Source organism: Cygnus olor, chromosome 16 (genome assembly GCF_009769625.2).
Source record: "Cygnus olor isolate bCygOlo1 chromosome 16, bCygOlo1.pri.v2, whole genome shotgun sequence".
Taxonomy (NCBI): Eukaryota; Metazoa; Chordata; class Aves; order Anseriformes; family Anatidae; genus Cygnus; species Cygnus olor.
This window is the reverse complement of record NC_049184.1, coordinates 4,556,765-4,566,410: the sequence shown is the minus strand read 5'-3', so window position 1 is coordinate 4,566,410 and position 9,646 is coordinate 4,556,765. Positions and strand designations below refer to the sequence as shown.

General features: G+C 50.6%; 1 protein-coding gene across 1 annotated transcript in view; it reads left to right on the top strand.

The window, feature by feature from the left end:
- The first annotated feature begins 281 nt into the window (after window positions 1–281).
- LOC121078968 (transient receptor potential cation channel subfamily C member 4 associated protein) overlaps window positions 282–9,646 on the top strand; it is a 36,763-nt gene continuing 27,398 nt past the window's right edge. Inside the window, 1 exon segment of the mRNA XM_040575725.1 lies at window positions 282–455. Within this exon segment, the coding sequence (XP_040431659.1) occupies window positions 300–455 (156 nt within the window). The 5' untranslated portion in view covers window positions 282–299.

Here is a 9,646-nt window from a genome sequence, read left to right as displayed (position 1 = left end):
GAGGGCCGACAAGCAGCCTGCACGATGCGAGCCAGGGAAGATCTTGGCTGAGCAGACGAGGTTATCAGCGTCTGGGCTTCCCTGATGTTATTTATGGCCAGCTTCCCTGGTGCTTGCCACGGTTGCCCCACGGCTCCAACCCGGCGGGCCGGGACTACGTTTCCCAGCACCCCCCGCGGCGCCGCCCTTCCCCCTCCGGCGGCCCGCGCGGGGGCGCTGCGGAGCGTGCCTCGCGCCGCTCGGTCCGCGGCGGGGGGAGGGGGCGCTTCCTGTTTGTCTCGGCCGAGAGGGGCAGCGCCATGGCGGCGGCGGCGGCGGCGGCAGCGGGGGGCGGCCCGGGGCCCGGCGGCGGCGGCGGGGGGGGAGGGAGCCGGCGAGGAGCGCCCACCACCAACATCCTGGCGCAGCTCCGCCGCGGGCAGCTCAGCGGCCGCGGCCTCACGAGGGGGGCGCAGGTACCCGGGGGGGGGGGGGGGAGGCCCGGTGTGGAGGGCGGGGAGGGTCCGGTGGGGCCCGGCGGAGCTCGGGGTGCGGGGCCCGGCGGCGCTCTGGCGGTACGAAGGGGAGGGCGGGGGGCTTGGTGGGTCGTGTCCCCCCCCCCCCCCCCCCCCCGAGGCTACTGGGGGCTTGGTGGGCCTGGGGGCTTGGTGGGCCTCCCCCGTGCCTACCGGGCATCCCCCGTGGCTACCGGCCCCCCACCCTCCCCGAGGCAGCGGCTGCAGAGCGGCCTCCCCCGGCTCCCCCCGTGGCGGCCCCGGCCCGGTGAGTGAGGGGCGGCCCCGCAGCCCCCCCCCGGGCCGGGAGGGAGACCCCTTCCTACCCGCCCGGGCTGTGAGGCGGTGGGGCCGGGGGAGCCGTGCCCTGCTCTACCGGAGCCGTTTGTGCCCCGGTTGGCACCGGGGGGGGGGGGGTTGTCCGGCGGAGGAGGGCAGCTCGTCCCGCAAACCGAGCCGAGCGCACCGGGAAAACGCGAGCCGTGTGTGCGGGGCGAGGGGAGCCTCCTGAGGGAGGGCTCCGGAGCGGCCGAGGGTTCGTGCTGGTGGTTTTCCACGAAGCCGTTCCAGGGCTCTTGGAAATCGTCATCTTTCCCAGTTGATGCTGTTGGGAAATACCGAGGAGTGAAATCAGCTCGGTTTCTAGCATAGGTTGCTTTTTGAAGAAGCTGCTGGTGGGTACTGGCCTCGGCTCTTCTTATGAGGAACAGCTGGCGTTTATTTTAAAGATTAAACGTGAAACGGTGCAAAGAATTGGAACCTGGAGCATGGGATAAAGAATTTACATTTTAGTGGTGATTCAGTGAGCTAAGGTATTATAAAAGGGTTGAAATTTAATTTAAAAAAAAAGATTTATTTATGTAGTTTTCATTGGTACAGACAACTGAGTATTTTCCTCGATTAATGAGGATTCTGAGCAATTTCTACGAGAAAGATGTGCTTACCTAAATAAGCGCCCATACCCATAGGTGAGGTAGGTAAAAGAGCAGGGGGTGATTTTTAACTGCTCTTTTTGCCCTGGTTGTACCACTCACTCAGATACTGCTTTGGTAAATACTTCAGAAAAGCAAATCATCTGCTTGAATTTGACCCCGTAACTCTCAGGTTTTTAGGAAGCTCTTTCAGTGGGATTGTCTCAGGAACGTATTTTGCAGGGCAGGCTGACGCAGCAGCGTGTTGTCTCACTACCATGCCTGCCCACCTCTGTGGGCTTGCTTGCTCGCTCCCATAGCGATTTAAGTCAAATAAACCCATAACAATGTCGTGTGCCAGTAACGCGTTGGGCTGCTGTCGCTCCAGGCTTTGTTTTGCTCGGGAAGCACAGTGGTGCTGGGTTTTAATTCGGGGCTTTTGTGAATTGTTTGAAACAACTGCTGAAGCAAACGACAGGGCTTTCACAGAAATCAAGGAAACTTCTGCCCGCCCTGCTCTCCTTCTCATAAGGCCCTGGTTTGGGGTGGATTTTGTTGCTTTGTTGGTTTGCTTTGTAAATTTCAGTGTCGCTATGCTGCACTGGGAGAAACTTGGACACCTTGGGCTCCCAGTGCTTCGTAAGTGCTGTAGGAATGCATTTTTAAATCACTGAGGGGAAAAAATCAACTCCTTGAACGATTTTCAACTTTGTAAATTGTCTCTGTACTGTTACCTTGAAGCAGTTTTTTGTTTGTAGAAGGTCTAAATATAAAACACTTTGACGTAACTTTTAAAGAAGTACGAGGCAGGTCGGGGTACTTTCTTCTTTGAAGTTTTATTTTTATCAAGATGTTAACAGTTTTCGTTCTGTTGACTCCTCAGTAGCAGCGTGGAGCCCTTGCTTAAGTTTTCAGCTCATTTGTTCCTGAAAAGCATGAGAGCAGATCAAGTTTCCATGCTGCCGTGTTGGGGTCTCCAAGAACAAGTCAGGAGAATGTCCTTCCAGTTCGTCGTACTGTCCTTTGTAGGGAAGTTCTGAGTCACAAGCTGCACGAACTGCACCCCTGGCATCCTGTGAGGAGGAGAAACCCTTCAAAATCTTCGGAGAGATTGGGAAACACCATTCTGTGTCGTGGCGCTGCCATCCAAGTCCTGTTCTCCCACCATATTGTTGCTATTTTAGCATCTGGTCTCTGAGAGGCAATTAGTACTCTTCTGTAGGCAACAGTACTAATTGTTTTCTAGTGAAGCTCGGAGTACTAACTTCAGGTGATCTCAAAATCAATTTTTTGAGGGAAGTGGGGGCTTATCCTCGACACAGTAAGGATAATTCTCGACAGGCCTGTATTGGAACATTCATCAGTCTGATCTTAGAAGGACACAAAAATAGTTTGGACAACAACAGCCACCTGAACGTCTGGCAGTTTTGAAGCCAGCTAAACCTCTAAAATCTGCATCTTTGTCATGTGTTCCTGCTGTGCTCACCTACCCGAAGTCACGGCTTTCTTGTCGGTTGGTCTGTCAGCGTTAGGGCTAAGAAGACTGATGGATAAAACAGGTTTTAGTGGACGTTGCCATTATCCGTTCGTATATCCATTTTAGCCGTATTGCTAGCATCAGCGGCTGCCCTGGATGTAAGCATCAATCACCGGTATCAGATTGTGTAACCTTGTGCTGAGCGCAGAGCGAGTGAAAGAGGCTTTTCAGATACCGGTAAACTAGGAGTGGGCCAACTTCCCAGAAGTGACACGCGTTTTCTAATAAGGAAAAACACTGCTTGTCAGCTGGCTGGCCTCACACAGCTGTGCTGTGCGCACTGGCACTGTAAGACCTGGTGGGGTTTATGCCGCTGTGCTGTGAAAGCAAAGGAACGTTTTGGTTCACCTGGTCGAGCTCAAAGCAGGACTTCATCCCTGTGGCAAGAGGGCACAAACTTCATCTGCTGCAAGCCAGCTGTGAAAAGCACGTATGTGACATGAAACCCGAAGATGTTTAGGTGCAGCTATGTGAATCCCTGTGGAGAAGTAGTATAATGACGGATTAGCCAGAGATTTGCTGGCAAATTAGCATGCTTCTGGTGCAGCCCCAGGAGCAGGTCGCCAGCGCTGGTCTCACAGTCTCTCAGGATTGCCAAGGCTTAGCTGAAACAATCAGAATGGAAAAAGAGTCCATTTTTCCAGCTGTATTTCATGATCTGCTATTCTTAGGAGTAGATGCTTCCCTTAGCAGTGTAGTCCCTAACCACTCTGAAAGATCTCTCCGTGAAAGGAAAACATTTTCCGCCTCATCGTTCAGATTTCCAATTCCTACCACCATAAAGTATCAGTTGTATGGAGTAGTTTCTCTCCAAGTCTGAGAAAATACTTACTTTTCTAATCAATTTTTGTTTCTTCCTGACATTCACGTGAATATAATCCACTTTAGTAGCTCTAATTGTATGGGTCTTAGCAGGCTTATGGCTCTTGAGGAGAGGACAGCTAGCTGGTATTGGAAAGCTTGGACACGCTTTTTATGTAACAGGGACAGGAGCTCTGTCTTACACTGGAAATGTTCAAAAGTGCTAGTGTTAGACTTTGGTAATGTTATTTTGGTTGACTGAAGATTAGTGGGAAGAGAACTGTTGCAGATGCGATAGTTCCTTGCTTTGGTGTTTTTGTCGCTATCCTTAAGTTTTTTATTTTTTTAAAAAGCAGCTTTGGAAGCTCTAAGGAAAGAGTCATCACTGAAAAGTTAATATAATTTTACATACTCGTTGATCTATTTTTCTCTGAGCGTAAGATTGTCAGAACAACACCAGCAGCCTAGCCAGGAAATTCTGCAGTGGTTCTGAAGAACTGCTGCTGCTGATGATCTGCTCCGGAGCTGCTCTGCTCGCAGGACTGTGGCTCTCTGGGATTTGCAGACCTGTTCTGTCTTGGTAGGCCAGCTCTTCCTGCAGTGCCAGCGAGTGGCACACGTCTTGGGGATTGCAGGGGTGCTTACACCTGGCTAGCAGCTGCAACAGGGCTCGTCCTGGGGCACGGTGCCACCGGGTTCATCCCCTGCTTTTGGGGTGGCCGGAGAAAGGCCTTTGGAGAAGCGGTGGTGATGGGAAGCTTGAGCCGTGCTTTGAGGGATCTTGGAGGTGGCGGGAGGCTGGGAGTGGGGGGGGTTCTTGTGTGGATTTTCACTGTGTTAATTCCACCTGCAGAGGGTTTCTTTTTGGAAATAAGTGTGGGGCCTCTTTCTTGTTCTTATTTGGGGAGTCGTGCAAAAGACCCGGCAGGTAACTGGCAGCAGTCACTGTCCTGCAGCTGCAGGGTGACCACTTGCAGGTGCAGGTTCACCACTTCTGCCTTAAAACACTCTGAGAATCGCTGCGTCAGCCTGCAGTTGTATTCCTGTGTGCTGTTGTGTTAACGTGAAAATGGGGTGGGGGCTGCCTTGGTTCTAGGCTTCTCCGTGAAACATCACGCGAGGAAAGAGACGGCGTAGCCAAACGCATGGTTTTTTAGTGACTGGGAAGGAAAATATAATAAAGAACTGAGATGACTGGGCAGTCCCCGAAATACTGAATAATCATGTTCCTGGCAGTGTGTCAGAGACAACTTCCTCAGTTATTAATGTTCTGAGGAAAATTAAATATTTAATTGCACAAATACTAGTTTCCTGTTTTTATAAAGGTGCAGCCCAAAAGGTTTGATGGAAAGGGTATAGAAAGGCTTTGATTTTTGTTAAAAATACAGAGGCCACGCGCTTGCATGTTTGTTGAGATCCAGAATCTTACGCCTCATTTCCTCGTAAACTTGCAGAACTTTTGAACGCGCTTCGCAAGTGATCAGGAAGAATACTGGGAATGGAAATTCTGCCTTTCTTTTTCCTTAGAGAACTTCTGATCTGAGCTTAATGCAAAATAGCGACAAGAAAAAAGAATTTAAAAAATGACGAATGATGTGTCTTGGCTTGAAAATCTGTCCCAGAACGAATGCTGTAGGAGTGCAGAGGATGCCTGGACACCTGGGTGAACTTTTTTTCCTTTTCAGAGATCAGCCTCGCAGAAGACAGTTAGAACGCTCTCCTGTAGTGAGCGTTGAGTAAGACAGTGATGTTTTTGAAGGGTAAAACGTGAAATCAAGACATGATTTTATTAGGAAACTCTTACCCTCCCTCTGGAGAGCAAAGGGGCTGGCTCACAGTGCTTCTGGAGCTGCTGTCGCGGGCTCCTCAGCCTTCGGTTCGTCAGCACCTGCGGGAAGGCATGGATGTGTCCCTGACCGCAGCTCAGAAACGCGGCGGAGGCCAGGTTAGCAAAAATAAGGGCTTCTTTTGTAGGGTGGTGAAAATCATCGGAGAAGAGGAACACAATCAGAAGGGAAAATTGTTGCTGGAAGGGGAAGCAGTCACAATTTGGAGAGACCTTAGGCTGGTAACAAAAGTTTGAGCATGTGGCGCAGCGCTGTGCGTGTGCGAGGGCGCTGGCACGAAGCAGCAAGCGCTGTAGGTGGGGGTGAGAGGAAGGCATGGACTTAGGTAAATTTTAACGTGGAGCTGCATATGGCTTGGTGAAGGTTTAAGCGTTGTCTGTTATTACTTGTTGACCATTAGGAACTGCTCGTGGATGCTGGATTTGCCTTAATCCTAATGGATAAAGGATTTCTAACGCAGGAGGAGTAAAAAGAAATTTAAAACAGGTGCGCTCATCTACGGTCTCTATGTTGAGTACTTTGTATACTTCGAGGAAAAATTATGCACGACAATCAGGTTAAACTGTGCAGTATTCCTGCTGTAGCTGTCGGGCTCTGGAATAATCCCCTGGAGGTGCTGGGCTGCAGCCCTGTGGGAGAGGCTGAAGAGAAAAGGCTCCGTGTGCTCTACCTGCAGGCACGGGTGGACGTGCCGACCATTTCAGCTCCGTGCTTGAATCCTCTCGGCAGTCGGATCCCTCGTGCCCTCCCAGTGCGCCCATGCTGGCTTCAGGAGTGTGGGGTGGCCGGGGTGCATCCACCTGGCGGGGAACCTCCAGAGTCCAGCCAGCTCGGTGCAGGCAATTTTGGGTGCTTGACGTGAGGTGGTTTGGCAGCTGGGTGCTCAGGCTTGAGCCCGTGCGTGCCGCCTCGTCCCGGAGGCTGCCCAGAACAAAACCGCTCCGAGAGCTGGGGCTCTGAGCTGGGATGAGTTACAGCAAACTTCTGGGAAACGTGCGCTGCCTGGGTGTTGGTACTGGTTTGGTGAACTGTGCGTGGGTGGCAGGGAAGTTTTGATGTTGTTTCTTTTGTTTTCCCAGTAACTGATACTTTGCCGTCTCTTCCCACTGCTGGTAAGGCCTGACAGCTGATAGCCCCTGCCCCCGGCCTCGAGTAAACCTTTTACTTTACCCAATGCCGCTTCCAGCCGGGCTTCTGCAACCTCCTCTTCGTGCTAGCTGGGACCTAACTTCATGGGCTTTGTGTGCAGCTTTGTGTGCAGGATCTCCGAGGTTTTCTCCACGGCTACTCGGTGAGCGAAGAAAAGTCCTGAAATATCGGTGTTGGATTGGGCTTATTCCACTCGGGTGAGACCAAAAAAATGGAGAGAGAAGGGGGCCCCAAAAGACCCGCTGCCAATTCAATGCGTGTTCGCTGCCGTCTGCCCAACAGGAGAGCAAGAGGGAGACCAACTCCGCTTGTAAATGAAAAACGGTGACTCACTGCTCTTACAGAACTCACGAGATGCGGTTGTTAACCAAGATGGTTGCAGGGAAAGAGAGCTCCATCCCATTTAATTGAATTTGAGTCCCTCCGCAGAATCCAAAGTCTTTCCGCTGGCAAATGCCGCCCCGCCACAATGGAAATACTCCGAGCCAGGGCAGCCTCATAAGGACCACAGGCTGGAGCTTGCAACGAAACCAAAGTCGGGCATTAAATCAAGAGAAAGAAAAGCTTTTTTTATTTCTTTTTTGAAAGCAGTTACAAGGAGATGAGAGCAAGGAAACATTTACTTCAGTCTTTCAGAATTTCACGTCTGGAAGTTTTCTGCAGACCAGCACAAGCGGCTGCGTATCAGAGGCCAGGACGGGGAGAGGAAGCCCTGCTGGTACAGAAGTGAGGACGGAGATGGGTTCTGCCCCAAACCGACAAGTGTGTGTGTGTGTGATTACCAAATGCAGCGTGAAGCCCAGGGCAAAGTTAAGCACAAAACAGCACTTAAGGGCTTTTGGCCTGTTCTGAGAGCGCTTGGATGCTGAACTCTGCGCTGCGCCGCTGGAAGCTCAGGCTGCAGCCTGCTCACGTCATCGCTGCCTGTGGTATCTCCCACATCAGCTGGAGCCAGATAGTTGGATCCTGTCCCTGGCATTTTGCTGCGTGTTCTTTGCACTTTACCCAGCAATTAATCCGGTTCCTCCTGCAGCTCGTGGGGTTGGGGTTGTGTGCTCCTCCCATGGCGGAGCGGGGTAGTGGCAGAGCTCCTCGCCCTCTCTGCGCTGGGTGTTACAGGGAGAACTGGGGATTGGTGACTTCAAAGAGGCTGATCCATTACTCACAGTCCAAATAATGCGAAGCCATTTCGACTTTCTGGTTTTGTCCTGCCATTTCTTGTAAGGGCGGCCTCCGCAGAAGGAATTCTGCCGCATTCTCCGGCGATGTTGGTTGATGACTCTTACTCCAAAGTCAGAAATTAGAGAAAAGTTTAAAACTGGAGAGAGTGTTACATGCCAGGCTTGCTTGTATTGCTTCAGTCACTCCTTGTAGCAAGAAAAACTGGTGCTTACGAACCTTGAAATTCTTAAAGTACAAATTTGAGTATTTCATCGGGAAAAGAGCCCTAAGGATCTGGGAAGCTAGGACGGGAGAGGACCCGTAGGAACTAGTGTCAGTCTGAGGTTTTTCATGTGCTTGCGTCAGTTTTCTGGCCTTCCCGTATGCTGTCTTACAAGCAGAGAAAAGGGTTAAATTCTCAGTCAGAAATGGGAGGATATTTGCATATAATTGTCTAATTGGAACCGAATGGCCCATCCCTTTGGAATGGTATGCTGAGGTGTAGCTGAGAAGGATGTCTTGGCTGAAACAATAAGGAAGGCGATTTCCTGGCTGTTAACTATTAACAATGAGCATTAAAGCAGGCTGGAAGGAAACAATGCAGGTTAACTGACCCAGAGTGAGAGCAGCTGAGAAGTGTGGGTTTAGGAGTGAGGGAAAATTCACCAGCCTGGCACTGAAGTAAGGTCTTGCTGGCCTGAGGATTGGCTTTTTTTTTTATTTTTTTAATTTTTATTTTTATTTGAAAGGTATATAAAATTTTGTAAAACCAGCCAGAGGTCTTGCTGGCTTTAATTATTGTTGTCTCCTCTCCCCTTCTCTACAAGGATAAATGCTCACTTCAGGTTTGTCTCAGTACCTCCAGTGAAGTAACGTTAAGCAGAGGGGCTAAATTCTGGTTCACGTTAACTGGACCGGGGACTTGATGAAGAGTTCCTCCTTCAGAGCACCCACTGGAATTAACCTGCAGCGTTCAGCCTTTGCAACGCCTGCTGTAAATTTTTCAGTGCTCTAAGCAGAATATTCACTAGTCTTGTGCTGCTACTTCGTTTGTTTAGGTGTAAAATACTGTGGAGGAGGAAGAAAGTTGGAGGACGTTTGCAAACTGCAGTAACAAATGCTAAGGTGTTGTTCGTGATCGCAGCCTGCTTTCCGGGGGTAACGGCGGTGCTGTTCTCCTGCCGGCGCAGCTGTCGGTCTGCAGTTACAAGCAGCCCAGGGCTGCAGAGGGACTTCTCACTGGGGTGTTGATACGTTCCTCAGGAGTGCTTGTACATCTTCGTGGTTTGGGCCATTGCTAGGACCAGCAATGGCTTCAGGGATTTGGCCGAGGAAATGCTCGTTACTGGTTGAACGTAACGAGTAATGAAGTCTTTCTGTCTTCAGTGTGTGCTCTCTGCTTCAGTCCGGTGTCGTTTGTGATAGTGTCAAGGTCCCCAGTTTCCTCCTTCAGTGACCTGTCAATCAGAGCTACACTAGTGGAATTATTTAGAGATGATTATGTTTCCCTAATAACTAATAACTAAGTATATATTCGAATAAGTAAGTGTTTGAAGTGATAACACCTGCTGTAAGCCCTGTCCCACATGAGATACGTCGACCATCTGTAAAATTCTGCTGCTACCAGTCCTGGATAGATTGCTGTTTGGGAAGAGGTGCTGCATTTTCTAATGGTACAGACTACAACATGTGATTGTCTGTGGTATTCCAATATTGGAATTATGGGCAGGGTGTTTTCCTGGGTGT